The 24,059-nt window shown below is 34.9% G+C and overlaps 1 protein-coding gene across 2 annotated transcripts; it reads left to right on the top strand.

Annotated features, from left to right (window-relative positions):
• The first annotated feature begins 1,574 nt into the window (after window positions 1-1,574).
• b3glctb (beta 3-glucosyltransferase b) lies at window positions 1,575-23,087 on the top strand. 2 transcript variants are annotated; one of them, XM_032577339.1, is made up of 15 exons: window positions 1,575-1,734; window positions 3,023-3,062; window positions 3,740-3,849; window positions 9,651-9,727; window positions 9,866-9,977; window positions 10,085-10,221; window positions 10,588-10,651; window positions 11,397-11,513; window positions 12,878-12,947; window positions 14,137-14,184; window positions 15,152-15,265; window positions 19,216-19,315; window positions 20,341-20,460; window positions 22,180-22,324; window positions 22,760-23,087. In XM_032577339.1, the coding sequence occupies exons 1-15, from the start codon at window positions 1,687-1,689 to the stop codon at window positions 22,892-22,894; spliced, it is 1,437 nt and encodes a 478-aa protein (XP_032433230.1). In that variant the 5' UTR covers window positions 1,575-1,686; the 3' UTR covers window positions 22,895-23,087. The 2 variants fall into 2 exon arrangements, with proteins under 2 accessions (XP_032433230.1, XP_032433231.1); XM_032577340.1 differs by lacking the exons at window positions 14,137-14,184; window positions 15,152-15,265.
• Window positions 23,088-24,059: the final 972 nt, after the last annotated feature.

Raw genomic sequence — 24,059 nt, 5'->3', positions numbered from 1 at the left:
ACATGCTGCACTGTTATACCATGTTTGGTGATAAACAAAATAAGAATGCAGACACAGTCAGTAAATATAGATACACCCAATCATTAATGATTCACTGGGTTGACCTATCTTTTTCCAGTAATAACTGGAAGCTGACTGTCCTTTCTGTGACCTCATTTGTCTTTTTCATTGCTACTGACCTAACACCATCTTTACATAAAGTTGTATTGGTCCATTAGGTTCCAGGCTTTGGATTAAGCACAACTCTGAGGTCAAGCGCATGTCTTGACGTTGACTGGACCATTGCACCTCCTTCACTTTTAAAATAAATGTCAGTCATTCTCTTGAAGATTGGAGGCTTGATTATGACATAATTGTTCTGTGTTCCTACATGATCAAGGAGCAAGGTCAGATGTTGGACATATGTTTTTTACAAATGTTTTTACATTTGTATCTAGATAATCTAGAGTTTATGTTAGTTTCATTGGCTAATAATAAGCACAGGTCATTTATAATCCATCAATGTGTTTGACACAAATGTTTGTTTTGGTAAGCTGTATTTGCTTTACAGCAAGTTCAATGCTGAATGTTATAGTCAAATATCTCAGCTTTTGTCTCTCTCAGATGAAGAAAATTGCTGCACTAACCATGACATTAAGCATGTTGTTTTTATGACTGCCTCTGTCAGTGATTTAAGGTAATCATCACCAGTACGTTAGTAATTTTCCTTCCCAACATGTAAGAAGATGTTTGTTTCAAAGTGCATAATTGCAAAACGTCTAAGAGGGGAAAACCAAACCAAGTCCAGCTCCTGCTTGATGTCTTTTAAAGTTTAACCTTTATACTTTACTTGTTTCAAGTCATCTGCCTCGTATATCCACAAATAAGGAAATTGTTCCCAAATGAGGAGTATCTCTAATCTTTGAGATGGCAGCAGACTTAAAAGCATGGGCAGTCTTCAAAGGGACAGCTAGTGAAAATACAGGGAAGTTATATGAAAACTAAAAGCCAAAACAGTATTTCTGGAGTTTTATGCTGTCAAGAGACTGGGGCTGAATTATCTTAAATGCCTTATTTGTTAAAGTAGGTGTGTGATGGTGCATTTAATTCCCAACCTAGCCTATGTGATATTCTAACTGCAGTCGGTCCTGAAAGTTGATTAAATTCTTTTTCAGAGAGGCCAATACCTTCCAGGAATTTTAGAACGTGTGATGGTAGGTCAGCAGGTCGGATGTCCTCCAAAGCACAGGAACTTGGTTAGGTCAAAGTTTTATAAGTGCTGCAGAATCCTACATAGCTGGGGAGCACAGTCCTTTATCACTGCAGTAGAATAATGTGGCCCATTAAATAGAGAAACGTTTTCTCTATGTATTCAAGTCAAAACGCCAGACTTAGAATAAGCTTAATGATTTTCTTTTATAATTATTCTTTTTCACTTTCTGTATATTACGCCTGAATGCAGCTGAAATCAATCACCGTTGGAGTGAAAAACATCGAGGGGAGTCGGAGGCTTCATTGGCAAGGCATTCAAACTTGAACTATAGTGATTTTCACATATGACAACGTACACTAGAGGCCGCTACAACGTCGCAGTAACTAACCCTCGCTTTACAGGCTAGTGGACCGGCAGCTCCTTACAGCTCAGGAATGATGTAAGCCTGTCCCCGGTCGGTAAAGCAGCAGCCACGGCTATCATGTCTCAGCATAATGTGGTTAATGGCTGTGAACTGGTCGCTGTGTTTTTTCTTTGGCTCGGTAAGTGCAGTAAATGCTGTAATTGCACTCAGTCAGCGTTAGCTAACTCGCTACACCAAGCTGGAAACACTTCGGTAGCCTGTCGGCTAACGAGCGGAAGTGGCGTTGATATAAACTTCAAAGTTAAAGTTGCTATTAAAATAACGTTAAACTACGTCGGTTCCAATTTTAATTAGGACGTCTGAAACATATTTTTGGGGATATTCTTATCAGTTTAATTCATTCAAAAGGTTCACTGTATTGTTGATTGAATTGTAGTTTTTTCTTTAATTTTACTATGATATAAAAAAAGGAAATTATTCCTCTGTAGTGATTGAAAACTTAACGCCAAATTTTTTGCATATTTCTAAATATATATTTGGGTTTTTTCCTCCCTTTAAATCACTATAAATATATATAAAAAATATCAATATAAACGTTAAACATTTTAATAGCTGTAGACATTATTTTTTAAACGCATTGAAAATATTTCCTTTGCTTGCAAGAATTTACTAGATGTTTATTTTAAAACCATGTGGAAGGTTCAAGATTTAATGATTACTGCTGATGGGGTTTTTGCCCATTCGAGGCTTTGAGTGTAGTCAATATGCTGTGCCTGTTACTGAATTTGAATAAACTTTCTTTTTAAAGCATTGTTTTAAAACTGATGATGATACAATGTCTCACAAAACCATTAATCCCTGAGTTTTTGCACCTTTTTAAACAAGTAAAATGTGAGAAGTGTGGTCAACATGTGTATTAAAGCCCCTGTACTCTGGTACTAGTAAAAAAAAAACCATATATGTATATATAAGCCAGTCACCTTGGTAAGTAGAGTGAGATTAACCGAGAACTAGTATGATGGGTGTCAGTTCAAAATATTTCCACTGATAATAAGGTTTACTGTTACTTTCCTTATTAGCAGAAGCATGGTTAAAAGCATGGTGCTCTAAAACTACACCTACTATTAAGTACGGCATATGGTACATTGTAAGTTGAAAGTTATTTGAATTGAAATTAAATAGACTACTGTCATTATTAGCTCCCAATGGTTTTTATTGTAGTTGTTTATTGAAGTGCAGTTATTTTGGTGCTAATTGCTTCCTAATACAAGAAACAGAAATATCATTTTTTTCAAGTTTATGATGAAGGTAGTTCATTCTTCTGCCAGATTTTTGAATTATAAAAATGTTTATGATAGAAATTCATTTCCAGACATTAATTTAGTAAAAGTAACTTACCAATGCACATTTTTTTTAACACTGTGGTTTGTGTCACACCTAATGTGTTTCCTTGTGCCTCCCTGCAGGCTTCAAATCACGAGGATCAGCCTGCACAGGGCTCTGCTGGTGAGTGTGGTGTTTAGTTCCAAGTGATTTGATGCTTTGTAGTAAACAGTCATTTAGAAAATGAAATCAGTTTCATGGAGAGCATGAACAACATTTTAATTTTCTCCTGAAGTTTTGTTGCTGTAGATTTCTATTTTCCTAGGGTGGCAGATTTTAAATGAAAATCTCTGTGCCATAAGTTTGAAACTTGGAACTCAAAGACTAGCTTGAGGATTTAAAGAATAGGCTGATAGCTTTTCTTGCTGAAAGTTAGATTGGACTTCATAAAATACTCCTCATATTTTACATTGCATTATATTTTTGAAAAGTAATCTGACTCTGTTGCACATCTCTTGGATCGTCAGTCTGATATTTCTATTTCTAATAACTGCACGGTATTTTTTATGTCATAGCTTGTACTGCATATTATTACTATGCTATTGTTAATCTTGTTTTTATATATTGTTTTAACACTTTAAGAACTTTTTGTGTGAACCTTAATATCTGATTTTGCTGTTATGCCTAAATTTCTCCTTAGTGAGACATTAAAAGCGGTTTCTATTCTATTCTTTTCTATTCTATTCTATTCTATTCTGTGTCTGCATGCTATATTTTAAGGCCTAAATATGAATGAGAGTAAACCTGGAATTTAATATTCTTATTTTTTTTGTTTTCTGGATGTCACTTTTTCTGGACAGTGCTGGAGGAGTTGGTAATAGTGATTCAGAGTCAGAAGAACTCCTTCCACGCCCAACGTGGTTACCAAAGGAAGGAAAAGATTCTGCAGGATGCAGCTAATCTCGGGGAGGTAATATTTTTTGAGCAATTAAGGACTCAGAGTTTAGAACTTGATGTTTGCTTGAGATATTTATGCATCCCTCCTACAGTTTCAGTAACAAAAAAGTTGTGGGTGCTTTGATGTTTATTACAAGATCCAGTGAAAAATGAATTTCTATATGTGTCATGATGTACTAATTGCTGCTGCCTTGGCTGATTCTGCTTTGCAAGACATTTTAATTCTGATTTTTGGTCTTCAGGTTTGTGTTGAAACCATTAAAATATTTTCCTTCTGTAGTTGAAGTAAAATATAATTTTGATCAAAGCATTCACATTAAAATTACTCCAAGATATAAAATGTTATCTCTTAAAATAAAAGGTAAAAAAGTGGACAAAGGCATAAAGAAAAAATCAGTATATTCTTTTAAACACCATCCAGTAAGGTCTAGTTAATTCTTCTTAATTCAAAATTACATAGCTTAAGAATAATTAAGTCGATCGTCTGCGCAATGTTTTGACATAAGACAGCCGAAAAACATGACAAACTTATGGCTGTAGATTTAATGACTTAAATAAAAAAAATCGAAATCAGCTTTCACTAGTTTAGGGGATGGAATCTGAAATATTTTTTCACAATTTTTTACAGTTCTTTTGTCATTAGAAAAGTGTATTTTATTGATGGTTCCTATTAAAACAAGGTTTTAAGATGTTGGCTAACAGGTATGAAGTTAATTTCACTGAGTTAATGGGTAAAACATAACAGAGGTGCATAAGGCATTTGAAAAACCAAGGCTCTAATAATTTGAATTAATACATCGCTCACCTGTACTTGTGTATGGGATCCACTTTGTTGCAACATGCTGATCTATGTTCTCCTTTGAGAAAGACTTTCAAGTTGAATAATCTAATTGAAAAGCACTGAGTCACATGGCATTTCACTTCTGTTAGACATAAACCATTAACTAGTTTATTGGTTAGTTTTTTTTTTGTAATTTGTATAGGTCTTAAAGTTCTAAATCTTACATTTCACTTCTGAAACTTGAACAAACTCTTTTTGTAATCTTGTAGCCTCTCGGTGGGGTGGTGTCGTCTACAATCACTTCAGCTTGTAAACAATAAATATGGTTTGCCAGCTGGAAACCTTTCTGCCTCAAGTGATGTGTTTGTAAGAACATCAAAGAACTGTTACACGGCGTCCTACTGGGAGCAGTGATTGACTTTGACAACCCTGAGATTTTTGTTTTCAAGAACCATATGTTTTTGGTGATTTACACACCAACTTCGTCCTGAGACAGAATGTGTGGGTTATGAGAAACAGGACTTGAACTTCAGGGATAGCGAGTACCAAGAATCACTTTGGTGTCAACACAGCCACTCTTTAAAATATTCTGCAGTTTAAATAAGAAGCTCCATGACATGATGAACTTCCATCATAATAAATTAATTTAAATAAGTAATCATTAGTGAAATGTCAAAACAACAACAATTATGTCAATATAGAAAGACGTTTCTGTACCACTTTTTCAAACTTTTTCGTTTCAACTTTTTGTGCTTCTCTCTAAAGAAATTTATTTGAGTTTAGTTCAATTTATTTTCCCTTATATCACAATAATTTACAAAAATGTAATATTAAGAAAAATGTTTTATACAGGCATTCATTATCAATTCAGACCAATCATATAGACAGACTGAAATTCAATTTATCTTTATGCAATATTATGCAAACAAGAAATTCAGCCCAATGCCATTTGTGGTAACTTCTAATTTTGAAAAAAAGAAAACGTGGCACACCATCTGGGGCCAGGTCAGAAATGTATTTCTAAATGTGTAACAGGCATTGTCTCACACCAGCAGAAGGATGACTCTAAAATCATATCTGCAGGGTGAAAAGATGCAAAATACAGCCTCAATATGACAATACTACCCCCTAGCGGCAGCATTATCGCAAAACACTTAATCCTTTGTGGATAAACATATTAAAGAATGCTCACATGATACCACAGTGTATTTTTAAAACCTAATACTAAAACATTATCCAAGGAAGTCCAGTAATCTCTCATTCTGAAGCATTTGGTGGAAAATAACGATTCCTTTTTAGCAGGAAACCCTGTAACAGAACCTGGCTCAGTAAACTCGGCCATCTGCTGCTCAGTATCAGTGAATTGGGGGTCTGGGAAGGATTAGCAGAAACCCAAAGCAAACAAACACAATAAAAAGGAGCTAAAATTTAAGAAATCCTTTGAGAATTAGATCTTTGGTGATAAGTTTTTGGAGAAGCTGAAGACGTTTGGCTCACTTGGGCTTCCTGATAATAAAGATTAGCATCACTCAGTTGCAGCACATAGACTGGCAATATTGCACAGATGAAACAAAGATGTCTAAAAAACCTATTTAATATGGTATTTAAAGGAAACATCCTTGTCAAAGATAACGGCAAAGCTTTTTGCATTAGTACTGGAGGCTGAACTAGAGGCAGCCAGAATCTGACTGACTGAGCAGTTTGCTTTTAAAAAAGCTCAGCATAACAATCAAATGCCTTCCCATGCTGTTTAATAACTTTGCCAGGTGGAAGTGTGCATAAATAAAGAGTGGAAGGTGCTAGAAAAAGTTTTTCTTGCCTGGAGGAATATTTTTTCATGCAGAAAAAGGGGAAACCTTTCATGTTCTCCTACAGAGTTGTTCGCGGCGGTAATGGGTGCTACATCTTCCAGAAGTGCTCAGAGACGTGCTGAGAATCTCACGACTAGCACATCTGATGTGAACATGTTGCCTTGACAGACTGTGTCGCTTTTCCAAGATGTAATACCTGCCTCTTCTTGACGGGCTCTCCATTGTAGAGGAGGTTTTGCGTTGTGTGTTCATTTACTGACAAATTTAACTGGATGTTTGTTTTAATTTTGAAGAGGCATTAAATGTGACAAACACTTTCTCTCTAATATAGTTATATATTTTTTTTCCTTTTAAAGGGCTGTGAAACTACTGGGTTAATGTTGAAACTAAAATATGCACAGCATATCAACTTATCATTTATAAGGAAACAAAGATCTCCTCACTGATTTATAATGAGATTATTCATGCCTTACCAGCTGTAATTAAACGTTTTTGGTCTGCATCTTTTCAGCCGCATCATTTAGTCCTCATGTGTTTGTGCACTCATAAACCAAGTCATGTAAATTAAAAATTATGAACCATTATTCCTTCCGAATGTATATCTCGTACTTGTCTTACTTGTTCAGTTGGAACATGATAAAATCTTTGCACCAAAGGCCAAGTAAAAATGTTTTTTTTTTTAAAATAAAATGGTCTATCAGGTAATTTGTTTTCACTCAAATCAATGTAAACTTGAAAGCTACAAACAGATGTTTGCTGCTTGTCAAGAGTACGAAGAGGAGGCCGACACCTTGGGTTAGCTTAGCTGCTTAAATGTTGAATTTTTATTCAAAATCCAATGAGTAAAAATATCAAAATGCTTATTTATCGTCACGTAGTCTCTTCATTCTCCTCCAGTGTGTTAGGTAACCTAATCGGAGGTTGGCTGATTCAAATGCAATGTGTTTATGGAAATATACAGAGCAAAGTAGTGCTCTGTATAATCTGCTATTGGATTCTTCCAGTTTTTGAAGCCACGTAACCAGATGTACTCGCTGGTGTCGTTTTGTTTTGTCTTGTCATATGTCTGTTGGCAATCTCTGGAGTCTGAAAACTTTCATTTTTTTATGCAAATCCAAGTCTTAGAGTGAAGAGTCGTCTGTGGCTTAGATTAAGTGATTGATATCAGATGGGAAAGCAATGTTCAGTCATTTATTAGATCCATATTTAGCTGCATATGCATTATTCTGTCAGATTCTGATAAAAAATTAGGCCTATAAATGGGTACTGGGAGAAGATTTGTGAGATTTTCCACATTAGTCATTTTATAAGGAAGGTGATCAAATATAGTAGCTTCGGTCCAAATGACAGCATAACTGGCTCAAAGCTCCACATCAGAAGCAGACTATAAAGATGTTCTTAATTAAGAAATTGCTGAGAAAGGATGTTAAGTGCTGTGTGGGTCAATTTAGAAGACAATATCTCAGCTTCGGCTCGGTTCATATGATTTAATCCAACATGTCATTTTTTTTTTCATTCTTTTTTGGACAGGGAGTTTAGAACACTGGTTTATATCTGAATGGCTCCTCTCTGACTGCTGTACACTTTAGTTTACTTCTCAGGTGTAATTCACTCAGACTTGACTACAGGCTTCATTGTTAAAGACTGTGGATTAGTTCAAATGTCTTTTATTCCTTTTAAAGCTGGAAACTAAAAGTGAACCCACAAAGTCTCTGCTTAGTCTATAAACTTTACAAAGATAATCCAAAGATGTAGAGTGAAGGGAAAAATGTTTTTCACAGATGAGTTCAATATTATTCATACCTCTAGTAGACTTAGGTATATATATTTATTAACATTTAACTAGGAAGTTTGTTTTTAAAAGGAAACAAGATGGGTATCTTATAGAGGACAACTGAACAATATAAAATAAGTTTTAATTAAAAAAAATTATCTACATTTAATTTTTTTAAGGCATGTGAAATATTACTTACCCTTCTCATTATTCAATAGGAAAAAGGGTGACATTAGAGCTACTAAACCCTTTACATGCCTGCTGAGTAGCTTTTTTTATGGTCTTTCCACTGATAGTATGATATTTTGATGATTTATCTTTGGTGATGAGCTCCAACTCTTTAAAGTCTATTAGATTCCTCCTGGGCCTCCTCAGTATGTTAGTATTACTTCTAGCAAACATGTTACTAAAGTTAACAAATTCATTTGAACCTAAATCTGCCAGGGGTAGAGGGCTGCATTTATTTCTGTGCTTTTTGTTTATTTTTGTCACATTTTAGCTGCACTAATTTTTCATCTAATTTTGTTGCTTTTCTCTCAGTTTGTCAACTCTACACCTCTTTTTCTGTATATTTGTGATTAATTGCATCACTATTAGGTTATTTCATGCTTGAATTTGCTCATTTTTAACATTTTTCTCTGTGGCCATTTTGCTTCTTTTAAAATTCTGTCTATTTGTGCATGATTTTTCCTTTCTGTGATATATAGTCAGTTGTACAGGAATACACCAGAGGCTCCTATGCGTGCTTTGGACCTCATCTTTTTCAGATTGCTAATCCATATGTATTTTTTTTTCCTGGAACATAATGGTAATAGCGTTACTGATGAAAATATAAATGATAACCTGTTTTTGAAAATATAGATGACCTATTTTGTTGTATAGGACGTCTTTAAATATTAATAAATTAGTTCAAAGGTTAATCTATAATAATTTAGATTCTAAATAATCTAAATTATACAAATTTTAGGGAAAAACAGATTAAAGTTAAATTGAGCTAAATTAAAGTAAATACACATTTTGAATGTTTGCTCATTTAATCATCAGGCCTCTGTAATCATCTACTCTCACACTGAAGCCACTGGTGCACTGCTTTTTAACAATAAGCCTAAAATTTTAAATCTAACTAACCTTTTATTTTTAATATGCTAAATACAGTCTGCGTAAAAATGTTTACAACTTTTGGATAACAGCGCCACTCTCTTTTGCAGAACAGCACCTCCTAGTGGTAAATCGGACATGCACGTCTAAAAATGTCAGGCATTGATTCAAAAGTTGTTGTTTTTTTATATAGTTTATGCACTACATGTACTTCTTTGTGTTATTTTTATGGTTTAAGGATAAAAAGAGTTTTTTAGGTTGTATATTCAAAAGAAAGTTAATACACTTTATATTCCAAGTACATTCAATTATTTTTAAGAACTACAATCTGTTTATTCTAATCCACTTAGGGGCTTCCAGTGGTTCTTCTCCTCCATGAGCTGTCAGATTATGAAGGAAACTGGAGCATTCTTCCTGTTCTTCCGCTGTGAGTGTTTAGTGCACCAATTGCGATGTTAAACAAGTCATAAAATCGCAAATGTTTTATTGTCCAGACTTTTGTTGTAAATATTCCTGTGTGGGAAATTTAGGGAATAAGTTATTAACTTCCTGGACATCTTTCCAGTCTCTCTGCTATTTATGGAGAATCGGCATCCTGGTTTTTGTTCATAGAAGAGGAAACGATGGTTATTTTGCATGTTCTGCAAAATGTTCTTAAAAGATATCCGGTTCAAGAGGTGAGACTTTTATTTTATTGTTTATCGACGAAAGACTGGATGTGGATTACAGACAGTATCTTTGAAAACCAACTGAGAAAATCTTTTTCCCATTTTCTTATTTACAGGAATGGTTTTTGGGTCAGCGTCTCCATGACAACAAACCCTCCATTGTTCACCATTACGCCTTTTCTGAAGACCCCACTTCTTTTGGTTACCCTGACCCAGCAGTTGGTTGGGCTTTAAGTGCCGCGCTGCACCAAAGGTGTGTGAGCTAGTCTGTCGTGTTTGAAAATGTGTGAAAATTACCTGTTCCAGTCCTTTCCTCCAGGCTTCTTCCGCCACATTAAGCTCTTTATTTTATTTTTCTCTAAAATTAACAACCTTATGAGTATCAATTAAAAATAAAAAAGTGAGTGCTTATAAATTCTTCACATTACTCATCAAAACCACTATTAAATTATTGATAGATCACTCACTTACTGGATGCAGTCTCAACCTTCAGATTTGCTGAAAGCTAACCCCCTCCAAAAGCTCATTTCTGTTTAATTAATTCATTTTCTGTGCCTTTCACTGCCTGGTTTCATCTTCCTCTAGCAGTAAAGCTTGCATAATCTCTTTTGTGTTTCAGACTGGCAGAGCGGATTCAGTCTGAGAATCTGAAGTCGGATTTTACCATCGACTTGACACACGAGGTACTCAAAACCACTTCTAGAGGTTTGATGGGGGTTTTGTCAACCTCTATGTTTTCATGGCGCATGTTAAAACTTATCTGCTACAAAACAGCTATGTTTTCATATGTTTTCATGTGTCATCATTGTCAGGCTTTAGTGAGGAGCCTGTATATTCAGAAAATATATTGATTATATTGTCAAAACAAAACAAACAAAAAAGACAACATGTAGGGATGGTTTCCTGTAGTTGCAAAAGTATTTTCATCCCTTAAACTGCAATGCAGGGACTTGTGATATGCAGACACCCTAAGGGAATTTTTACACCTGAGGTGTTTAGTTTTTTTTAACATGAACTTAGGTACAGCTTTTGGATTTTAATTTGTATGAAATTTCAAAGACATTTCAAGTAAAAATGAAGAACATTACTTTCTTGATTTCCAGACTAGTTGGAGACATTATTTCTTGCACGTAGCAAACTGTGCTGGAATAATCTAATTGAAATGCAGGCCATCCTTTTTAAAAATGTTCTGCATTTGGAAGTCTTCTCCAATTTGAAAATCTCCAATGACCTAAAAGACGACTCAGAGAAAGTTAATGAGCGTGCATGTGTGAGGAAGAGAACATTTTTCCAACTTTTTTTCTGTAAATTTCAACATTTGCTACCATTAGATGACGTGAAAATCTACTCTCACTCTTTCAACTAATTATCCAAATATCCAACATTTATCTTTCATTTTGTCACATTTTCTTTTCCCCTTTTTTATAGATTGCTTTGTTTATCTGGGAGGAAGGAAGAGGACCAAAGCTGACCACAGTTCCAGAGTTTTGTACAGAGACAAAAAACAACTGTGCAACCAAATTCACAAACTACCTGCCCAACTGTGTATGTGAGACTCCTGTTTTGATTATAAACAAATATGTTGATATAAGAGAATACAAAAAATAAATAAATAAATTTGATTAAATAGTAGAAATAACTTTAAGGGTTTATTGGGCTAAGCCTCCTGAAAATGAATAATTCAAAAATATTCTTGGCAACCAAATTATTGAACCATATTGAAGGTAATCAAACAAACAACATAAATGGCAGTAATACTTGTTTTGAATGGCATGAAGGCCATTGTTTTAAGTTTTATTTATGCAGAATATTTTTTTGCTGCTTCCTCTAATGGAAACACTTTCAGCTCCCCAAGCACACTATGTACTAAGCATTTAGTAAATAACAAAACCTAGTAGGGCTGCAAAGATTAGCTGATTTAGGACAAAGGTAAAAAAACAACAATGTTTATTGGACCAAAAAAATAATGTAGTCTTATGATATGGATATTGGGGCTTAAAAAGAAAACAGACATATTAGGAACTGCTAAACTGTAAACCATGAATGATTTATAAAATCCTCATATACCTGATTTTGTTTGTGATAATACAAACTAAATGTCTGCATAAAGAAGATATGCCAGGATAGGTTTGTTAAGTCATACATACAACAGTCATACCACATTGGATGTTTTCATATTTTCTCACATTACTATTGCAAACCTCAAAAACATTAATGATATTCTATGTGTTAGACCAACATCAAGTATCTCATAATTGCTTACTGGTATTTTCTGATAAAGCTTTGAGGCTTTCCCTGAACAGCTGCACCATTTTGAAATTAAATTACAGAAAAGGGTAATTAATTTTGTTAAGGGGTGTAGAGATAGTGAAAAAAAAGAGTTTGTTTCCAAACTATCTCAATGCTCCTCATTATTTGCTTTCCACTAAACATTTATTTGCTACTTTGTGTCAGTCTGTCACATAAAATCTTAGTAAAATACATTGAGCTTATAGTTTAATGAGACAAATCTGTAGAAGTTCAAGTGGTATGAATGTGTTTGAAATTATGTTTGGCACTGATTTTTCCAAGATCATTGTGTTTTGATATTTTTCGGTTGTGACTTATTGGTCACAGTGAAAGTATACGTCCTGCTCACCCTGTTGCCAATGTCATGCCACTTTTTATTTTGTTTTTTTAAAATGAAATTATGCTTAATTTTCTCCCGTTTCCTTAGATAACAAATATGTTAAAACTGTATGCAGTGATACAAATTTCTCTCAACAGTTCTTTTCTGTCCAGTTGGAGAGCAAAGATAAACTAGAGGCTTTTAAAAAAATCACTGAATGCCTACAGTTTGTAAACATATGTATATTTTTTCAGAATTTTGTTTGTTGCTAAAACACACAGTCTTTCTATTTCTGTTCCAGGGGAATCCTGTATCAAAGAATAATATATTTGTTGCTGTGAAAACTTGTGAAAAGTATCATTCAGTGCGAGGTGAGTATTAAATCTGTGATGGATGTCTTCTGTTGGACAGTGTGTCATCGTGTACCTCTAACTACTTCTGTTGTTAAAGCATCTCAGACACAAAGCCTTTGTATTCCACTAATGCCTGCTGATGCATATTCTACACATACCACATATTATATTGGTACCTTTCTGTCGGCATCTAGTGGTCTGACACCTAACTGGGCTAATTTGTTTACCAAATGTCTGCATTTATGTCTGTGGTATGTTTAAACAAGCTCTGCTTAATTTACCATTTAGGGTTAAAATTTTTTCTAAGTTGAGTTTGCAAAGTTTGATAAATTTAAGCCCTGTGTGATTTTTGGATTTAACAATGGCTCAGTCATTTTTTTTTTCCAAGGCTAGGTTTTCCTTTCACTTGTTGTTGCTAGCCATTTACACACAATCCCAGTAAAATTAATCGAACTTTAAGGTTGAAATGTAGCTAAAGTACAAAACTGATTTTACCTGGCACTGTATTTAATATTTTAAGTTTCACAAACAGTTCTGTTTTCTTTAAAGATGGTTACAGGTGAATAGCTTCCAATGACCTAAATTTGGACTCTTTTCTTTCACTTGTTAATTTAGTACCTGTTGCTAAATGGTTCAGTCAGGTGCAGGCTGCTTATTGAAATTTACATCCTCATCTAAATTTTCTGCTTAAATTTTAGCTGCTTGTGTAATCATCCAAAACACTGGTGTCTTTTTTTTTTTTTTTCGGGTTAAAATGAGCCGACAGGCTATTTTACAGCAATTAACATAATCAGAAGCAGAGTGGAGAGATTTGCTTTTTTGTGCGTTTTTTTTTTAACTCAGCTTATTAGAATTGCATAGCAGAATGTCACAGTGTCCTCTCCACATTTTGATAATACAGAGATGTGTTTAGGAATAAATGAATACAAAATTGGTTCCTCTTGTAATGGATCAAAATGTAGTTTGGTTGATTTAACTCTAATTGAAAGTCATCATCTTGTTGCCTTAATCATGTAGATCATACACTTATCCAGATTAATATGCAGTGCGAGAGCATTATCCTTTCTATCCCTTAACTAAAAGCAGTCTTCTATGAGTCTATGATTTAAGGATGCAAGCCTTTCAATGAGACACTTTGACAAATTTGGTTTTAAAGTGGCAACCATTAATCTGGTTTCAGCCACTAAAGAGCCATTGTTTCTTCCAGCATATTACAATCCTCGCCGGCGCCAATCTTTATTGATCCCCCGACGTGGTAAGTGTCGATTGTTTTAAAATAGGGTTTTTAATACATTAGTAATATCTCTAAATTCTCCCTAGGTGTGACTGTGTGTGTGCTGTGCATGGTTGTTTGTCCTGTCTGTCTCTGTGTTGCCCTGCGACAGACTGGCGACCTGTCCAGGGTGACCCCGCCTCTCGCCTGGAACGTACGCTGGGGATAGGCACCAGCACCCCTCCCGACCCCACTAAGGACAAGGGTGTTAGAAAATGGATGGATGGATGGAATACACTAGTAATAGTGAAAGCAAAGACGGATTAAGCTAGGTTTATAGTTGATGCATTGAACTGGGTTAGAGGGGGGACGCACCAATCGCGCTGTCTTTGTGAACAAAGACTGATGCATTTACACATTGTTGTTCAACATCTGTTCTGGCATGCACTTGGCTCTCTGTCCGCACTTGCAACTTGATAAAGCTTATTCAATTTATTTCAAAAACACTTTGATCCCAGGGGAAAATTAAATGTTGTAACTCATAGTATCCAAGGTTCAAAAGCATACAAGAAATAAAGCTCCTCCGCCTCCTCCCAGTGCTCCCAGGACTAACTGCAGAAAAACACCACTGAGTCAGAAACAACCAATCATGGCTTGTTTCAAAATCCGCTGGCTGATTACTTCATTAATAATACTGAGAGAGGTATATACTGTATATATACATATATAATTTTTTTTTGATTGCCTTTTTTGGTGTTGAAGTATAGTAAGTATATATATTCCAATAACATAACTATCTAGTCATGTTTTCAAATTTCCTGTTAAATTTGAACATTTTTGAACACATAAACAGAGTGCGCTACTGGCTGGCGGCCCCAGTGCCCTTTCCACCACTTAGCAGATTTTCTAGGGGAAACCCTGAAAGAGGTCTGTTTGACTCTGTAGTTCCAAAAGGTTGATGTCTGAGTTTAATGGTGATCTTTTGCTTCTCTTCTCTGCTTCCTCACAGTACCAGTAGTGAAGTCCACCTGGGAAAAACACGCTGTTTATTTAGAGTACTATAGCGATGTCACTGATGCCTCCATACCCACTATCAACCTTGGAGTGCCCAATACTGAGAGAGGTGAACTTATTCACTGCATTTATTGTTTACTGTAAACAAAGATGAACATCAAAGAGTTCTATCATAATTTTTTTACCACTTCCTCTTTTTCAGTTGTGTTTGGGCCTATAACTCTTGCTTACTCATGAGTTACAGGCCCGTACTGAGTTTGAAACAGTACAATTTTCTCTTTTCTGCTGTTTGTCTTACCAGCACTGTTACTCTGATAGCCACAGGCATCAGGCCTCACAATAACAATGTCATCAAAATAACCTTTTTTAAAATATTTAGCCTCGACTTTCAGCTTATTAGACTTGCTGACCCTCATCATTAGGACGTTCTGTCCAGAGTTTGGTAGATGTTTACCTGCTGCAGAACACTATAAATGGGTTATTAGCAAGCCTCTGCAGGACTTGACGGCATGCTGAGCAGGTAATGTAATTATTTGTCTGGATCAGGGACACTTTTAAAACATGCTGCCAGTGGGGCCTGAGAATGAATGTTAGGGAGCACTGCATTAGACACTGAATTACAACATTAGCAACTAAATGAAAGTAGCAATAAAAAAAAAAACGAGTCACATAATGAAGTATATATTTGAATGTTGGATTGTTATTTTAGAAAAAAACAGAAATTGCCTGATAAAGTCATTACACAGAGCATACATATAAAAATAAAAGCCAACAGCAAGAACACATATGGAAGAGTTATTTCATGCAAGACAAATTCATCTGCCTTGCTGTCAGAAACAATGAGGTTGACATGAACAGTCAAAATACAGAGCTACGAAATGCTTATTCAATGTTGTCTGGCAGAGAAGCCAATGGAAAAACACATGTATGTTTCCAGTAGCTATTGCAAGCAAGGAAAGCAACATAAAAAGAAAAATAGTCAGTTCTGATTGGCTAAAGAGATGGAAAATTGATAATGGGAAGATGTAACTCACTGAAAAATTACTACTGTGTTTTTCAAAACCTGTGGCTAGCTCTGTGAGGTGCAAAAGCACAAACCTGCAGGGTCTGGGTACTATCAAGTGCAAACTGAAGTTCATCATCTGCTTTTCATCCCTTCTTATGTTACTTTTTGTGTCTATCTGGTGTTCAAAGTGTTACATTCAAAAAACTTTTGCCACTGATCACCAGTAGCTCCTTTAACACCAATTGTCACCTTCACATTTTGTAACAACAACCTTTACATTTAATTATTTTGGTCTGGGAATTACCTCTTTAATACAGGAAATGTTTAGTTTTTGTTTTGTTTACAAAGGTGTATCCCATGGAACTCCTCTGGGACCACATCTGTTCACCATTTATATCATTTGTATTGCAGTTTCATTATACAATTGTAAATTAACTCTTTATGCTGATAATTGAATTCTGTGTTTTTATTTAAACTCGATTCATTCCAAAGTCAGTGATTTACAATCATCACCATTTCTGTATACTTGTGTGTGTATACCTCAGTACCACTGAAAATCAGGATTCTCCCTAAATGAGAATTTCAAGTTTAAACAATAGTCATATTGAATGAATGTAAAGTAAATTAATAATTATGTACAAAAAGACACACAATGAAGAGGAAATAGTTTATGGAATTTCACTGTAGTATGTACTACATCCAGAAATTATGGATGAAAGCAGCCACACGGAGAAAAATAGAGAAACATTTTTCTCTGAGTTTCTACTGATTCTAGCACACTTCCATCAGTGTCCATTCTTCTGAGGATTAGTCCCTTCATACAGAAGGGAAGAGATTAGGTGCCAGCTGCTGTTCACCTCTGTCCTTTTCACTATTCTTCCCATTTTTATACATTGTTGTAACCTTGCCCTTTTAATTTTTTCTTTTATTTCCTCACAATCTGTCTTTTACGATCTGTGGCTAAACTAAACGAACCAGTTTACTCATCTGAGATTTAAATAAATACACAAGACACACTATAAAAGCACTGGAATGTAATTGCTGTCTCCACTTTTGTGATGTCTCAGCCACAGGGTCCTTTTCAGCAGTATGCATGTGTACTAAATTTTAATTTTTAATTTTTTTAAATTTCCTCTCCTGTTTTTAATTTGCACAGACAGAAAGTATCTAATTAGTCACTTGAGACGTATAAGGTGCTAACAACAAACTAAAAAACTGAAGTGAGAGTTACAAGTTTTCACAAAGGATTTCAAACTAACCACAGGACATTTTTACTTCAAGTTGTTCAGATTCATACTGTTCAGTTTCACTTAAAGGAAATGGTTAAATATATATTTCTGTTAAACCATAAGTCATTTCTACCTTACAGTGACATGTGAATAATGATGTTTCAGAATTTCCTCTGATACTTTACCATCTGATCTAAACTTTATTCAAGCCAACAGTCATATTTCTGTAAATCCATTCATGTAAAAACTGCACACACCACACATATTGCACATATGAGCGTTTCTGTAAAACTTCTGTAAATATTACCGAGTCTGTAGCTACTCTGCTTAAACATAGATAATATTCAATCACCTCAGCATACCAAACGCTTGTGAGGGGCCCTGACTATATTTCTGATTAATTCAAATAATACATTTTTGGTCACTTTTGGGGGTGTTTTAGAGGTTCAGAATAAGATGACAAGGCAATTATTGACTATAGAAAAAACATATAACAGCAAAATGTTACTTCCCCATCTTTATACTTGGTACAGTAAATTTTACATTCCCTATTTTCAGTAAACATGCAATATAAAATATATATGGAGCTCTGGAAAAAATTAAGAGACAACTTGAAATTATCAGCTTATCTGATTTTACTTTTTATAGGTATATGTTTGAGTAAAATGAAATGCTGACAACAAGTCTATGAAATTCCAAGCAAAAGTTTAGTATTTATTTGCAGAAAATGAGAAGTAACAAAATAACGAAAAAAAAATGCAGTGCTTTCAGACCTCAAATAATGCAAATAAAACAAGCTTGTATTCATTTAGAAACAACAATACTAATGTTTTAACTCAGAAATCATTATTTGATGGAATAACCACAAGGTTTTCAACAGGGTTCAGTGCAGAGGACTCTTCATTTATTCCAGAGCTATATGTCATTTATGTATATCATAAACAGTACAGCACACAAATCAGGCATAACATTATGACTAGGGCCAAAAAGCAATGGCTAGACAATTACACACATTTCTGAGTTTTATGGGGTGTTCCCAGTCTGGAGTTGCCAATATCGGATAAAACGCAGTCCCAGGATGGATCTGTGTTAAATGGCAACAGTCAGAACTCATGGATGGTTTGAGGAGCACGGCAGGAAATTTTCCTGGCCTATAAAATTTGGAGATCTTAATTCATCTGTGAGAAGTTGATGTCAAGCAAAAGGAGGATTTACAGATTATTAGGCAGTGGCCATAATGTTATGCCTGATCAGTTGTAAGATTATAAATGCTGTGACAGCAGCTTCATGGCTGAAACTCATTTAAACTTATTTCTGTGTCGCATAGACCAGTTTTATAATGACTGAACCAAATCATGGAATAGCAGGTGCAGGTGAAAGAGAGAGACTCCATCTAATTTGCATATTCATAGATCTGTTAGGAAACGTTGTAGAGTCATATTCTAGATCACTGTAGAGGATGGCAGGGATATTCAGATGGAAAATAAAACTCACATTGTTGTTTTAATGGGTGTATCTAGTTTCAGGAGATGGTTGTTAATATGATGAATATATGAGATGTTTAAATCAATATCTAATGCTTTGGATTAAATCACAAAGTACCGATCTAATTTTAAAATACAGCAGATGCAGTGTGACTAAAAACACCAGACAGTGTAAAATTTGATCTTCATTAGATCATCACATTCCCCTTCTTTTCACTCATCACCAGCTTGAATTCTTGTCACAATCATCTCATGTGACACACCGATGTGTATGCATAACATTGAAATAAAACATGACAACTTCTGTTCTCAAACTTTCTGTCTGCCTGTTCTTTAAAAGGCCACTGTGGGAAGACGTTTGCCATCATGAGGCGTTTTCTGAGTGAAGCTGTGCCGAAGGTTGATTGGCTCGTCATTGTTGATGATGATACTCTTATCAGGTAACACAGATGAGTTTTTATCATCAGACACCAAGAAGTAAGCCGTATTCCAAAAAAATGTCAAATTAATATAATGACTTCTCTGTTAAACATCAACATTTTTAAACATATTTTTTCAATGTTGTCTAGAAGTCTAAATATTTTAGCTTTTCAGGCACACATAAAAGAGTTGTGGGAGGAGCTGGACTCAAACTCAGAACCTCTCAATTTGAAATGCAGCATTTCTGTGTGCTTGCACTTGTATACATGTATGCAAAAATGATTTAAGACCATGACTTTTAATGTCTAGCAGTCTTGGTTTTGCTTTTTTTTTTTTCTGGATAATTTTTTCTTATCACCAATGCAAATTAAAATTTGCCCATCATCTGTTTTCAAGACATTTTGATTTTGTTGCATTATCTTAATGTTTCAAGCAACTGATCATGATTACTGTTCGTGGTTCTTTCTTCTCTTTTGTGACAACAAAATGAAAACTGCTTCTGCTGATAACCAGAAAGCGTCTTATTTCACAGACAATTCAAATGCTTGATTACACTTTTGATTAAAATGGTTATGTTGTCATTTGCTACTATTTTCTTTCTTTTAGTTATAAACTAAATAAAATTGCAGTCTTCCTTCACATTTAGACATTATTATTGCAATATCCCAACTGAAATAAGGAAGAAACTGATTCCTACTGAATCCAATAAGGAGTTCAATAGGAGTCGGTTTATGATTTGCAACATTTTTGCATGATTTACATAAACTGATATACATACAAAAACACAAAATCTTACCAAGTAATTGTGGGCTAGTTCCCAGTGCAAATATCTTATTACACTTAAAATAAGACAAACTAACTTAAAAGTAACTTTTCAGCAACTAATAGAGGTTTGTTTTAAGTAAATAATTCCTTATATTGATGAGAAAGGTCTTGTTCTGTTGGCAGATTATTTATTATTTCTATGTGTTCTTTTGAATGTTTGCAGAGCATGCATGAGGTTTATTTTGTTTTCATCAGGGTGCTTGTTATTGTTTATTTTTAGTCTGCCCCGGCTGCGGCGACTGTTGCGATGCTACAACCCAAAGGAAGCAGTGAGCCTGGGAGAAAGATATGGGTATGGCCTGATGCAGAACGGATACAGCTACACAACAGGAGGAGGAGGGTATGTGAAGATGTTATTCTAAGTCATAATGCTACATTAACTTGACCAATACAATCCCCATCTGAAGGGATTGTATCATGCATCTTTGTTAAGTCACTTGTTCAGCTAAGTCATAAACCTGCCCAAGAAAAATCTGTTCTCAGAGATTTTCTGCTGCGGGGTGAGTTCATTAACTTTATATGAATAAATTTTTTCTGTCTTGGTAAAAAAATCAACAAAAAAAACGATTACTTACTTGAATCGGGTGGTTTCTTTAATTTAATAGCGGTATCGACTCTCTGGGAAGAACAAAGAGGCAGTGATCAGATGTTTTGCAGAGCTCTAAGCTGTCGATACAGATTTCTCATTAAGAACTAATGGGAACTGCAAAATACAGGTGAGAAAGCTGAACTGTTTTAACTAAAAAAATTTCTGACTGAAAGTAACATTAAAGTTTTGGACTAACTAAGTCAGTGTCCTGAAAAGGTTATGATGGACAATCTCTGCAGGGAACGAAAAAACAGGTTGATGGCAAATTGCCCTTCCTTCCTCAAAAACCAGGAGCAAAGATGAAATTTCAAAATACTAGTAGAAACATGGGCAATAGCTAAGATGTATTTTATTTTTTTGTAAAATCAGAAACCTCTGTGTTGAATGAAAAATTGTTTTACATCCAACTCTTTCAGGGTTATAAATCAGTTTTGACAATAAGTAAAAGTTTAGCTAAAAACAAAACAAAAAAGCAATGATTTCCACTTACTTGCTTTATTAAATTTATTAGAGCTCTGTAACTTTGAAAATATTTAAATAATACTTTTTCTGTATTATCATCTCAAAGATATCAGCTTGTCTAAATGTTATTTAAGTAGAAGAGAAACTGTGACATGCTGATATGTTAGAGTGTTTAAACATGTCTTCCTTTATCGTTATTGGTCTATGTATGCATTATTTTTATTTGGATCAGAGGTGGACTGACACTCTAGGTGGGTGAAAGAGGGTAATTGGTGTTTAAAAATTTAAAAAATTACTACAGAGTTTTGATACACACCACACATAATTCACAGAATTGCTGTGAATTAGAAAGTCTTTAAAACTCTTGTTCTTGCAGGAAACATGGAAAAACCACAACAGTAAAAAATGAATTATGCCGTTTTATGTAGTCGAGCTTACCTTATGTTGTCATGGCTATATTAAAGCTAACCTGTGTGAAGTGTACATGTTCTCCTTGTGCATGTGTGGGTTTTCCAGTTGTTTGTCTTTTGTACTGGACATGGTCTTCTGCACTGTTCACTGCTTGAAAATGAAGAACAAATTTCAAGCCAATTTAAGTAAACTTTAAAGATCTGTATCTAAATACTTGATGGCATTCAGAATTTAGGGTAAAAAATAAGGTTAAAACCCAAGAACAGCAAGCTTTAATCAACAAGAATTGATTAAAGCAGTGTTGAAAACCCACAGGAAGGACGTGAATTGTACTTATTCAAGATGAAAAATATAGAGTGGTGTGAAAAAAGTGTTTGACCCCTTCCTTATTTTCAAGTGTTTCAGGACATCAAACCAATTTAAATTGGATTTTAAATTAAGGTGTTTATTATTAAGGGGGAACGAATTTTGAATCTAAACAGAGAGGAAAGATTAAAGATAAACAAACCCATCAGACTTTAGGTCTGAGTAAATCTTGTGCTTCCTTTCTTTCGGGGGAGTAACCCGTTTTCTTACAGATTGTATGTTCATGTGCAGGATGGTACTTAGTAGGACAGCGGTGTCTATGCTGCTCTCCAGTGGCTGCAGCTGCTACAGTGATGATGCTCCTGATGACATGGTCTTGGGGAGGTGCTTCACTTCCATTGGGGTTCCCATCACACACAGTCCGCTGTTCCACCAGGTATAGACCATGACATGCTGTTTACTTCTTCCCTTATTACCAGTTTATACAACAAAATCAAGATTATAGGGGCATTTAGTTCCCTGCAAGATTCAATAATAGCATAGATCCTCAATGAACAATGAGTATTATTTATAGGGAAAAAACCCATAAAGTTGTGAAGAGGAATATGTTTAAATGTGAAAGTCCCATCAGCTGATTCTCTGCATGACCCTAATTTCATAACTTTTTCTACTAATAAGTGGTCATTTTCAGGCTTAAACTCAAAACCTTGTGACTGGAAAACAACCACTGCAACAGTATTGTGATGAACTATTTTAATCAAAAATTTACACATTTATTAGTCATGAGAGTCTCCAAACAGGAACCATTTTGCATCCACTGGGAGACTAACAGAGGAAACCACTTTTCTTTTTTTCTTTTTTTTCCCTCTAGGCCCAACCGGATGACTACTCAGGAACGAGGATTACCCTGCAGCACTCCATCTCCTTCCACAAGCACTGGAGTGTAGATCCTGTTGCCGTCTACACAAACTGGTTGCAGGACTCGCACCCAAAAGATGAACTGTGATAAAAATCTTCACGAGGATAAAGCTCTATTGTGTCTGTCAGAACGCTGGAAAGACTTTCTCTTTCAATGTGACGGGAACTTTTTTCACACTTTTATTTTAGAAAAACACAGAACGGGAACAGTGGTGAAATGGAAGGAAAATGATTCAATGTTTTCATATTTCTTGTAATAAAAGTGTGATGTGCCTTTTGAATTCACTATCCTTTATTTCGATATTCCTGTCAGGGTTCCTGTATGCTGTCTGGAAAAGTAAGTAATTAGATTTTAGGATTTTCTGGGTTTGGATTAGAAAAATATGAGTTTGGAAAACTTTTGTGAATATTATTAACCTTCATATTTATTTTTTAAGTTTAGTTCCAACAAATTATATATTCAAGTGCGTGATATAAATTTTACTCTTTTGAAAGTTGTTTTTTACTCAGAGATATCTATGTCTTTAATTTTTATGTCCGCCCCCCCACAAGTCTTTATTTCCATATGTTCTTTTCAGATAATACATTTTGGTCTCGTTATGCAAATGAGAAGGATTGACATCTTAACAGTGTCAACTTCTACCTATTTATTGGCTAGCATGGCTCTGCACAGCTCAAATCTACATGCTGCCAGCGACAACAGGAAAATGAACCAAAAATGTGGTTAATCACATTTAAGTCTTAATTTAATAAGGCAATTATATTTTATACACATCCTTGTTAATTCATGACTTGAAAACTACTTTTTGCATTTACTCAAATAAGCTTTGTCCAACATGAGAATCTGTTTGCTCTGAGACTTAAGTGAAGGCAGAAGAATCTCGAAAGCAGCATTTTATTTTACACCACAAAGCTGTGTATTTATATGATTTAAAGTAGGCACTAAAAACTTTTGGCATTCTTGATGAATGCCAGCTTTTGTGAAGCAGATGGGAACATTTTTCAGCCTGAAGAATTGGTTCAAAAAATTGTAATAAAAACAAGACAGTTTATTAAAGTTTGATTAACAAAACTGCAAAATGTTGCAAGAGTATCTGATTGTGAGGCTTAACACACACTGACACATTTGCAGTCTGGTTTCTATGAATCAATTCCCACTTTTTTTTATTTTATTTTTGCTGGCTGGCTAGGGGTGAACTGGCTAAAAAAAACCAAACTGAAATATGGTTTGAAATGGTCCGAACCAACAAGCT

This window comes from Xiphophorus hellerii, chromosome 11 (assembly GCF_003331165.1).
Source record: "Xiphophorus hellerii strain 12219 chromosome 11, Xiphophorus_hellerii-4.1, whole genome shotgun sequence".
In the NCBI taxonomy this organism is placed as follows: Eukaryota; Metazoa; Chordata; class Actinopteri; order Cyprinodontiformes; family Poeciliidae; genus Xiphophorus; species Xiphophorus hellerii.
Note: the sequence above shows the minus strand (reverse complement) of the source record. Positions and strands in the feature narration are given on the sequence as shown.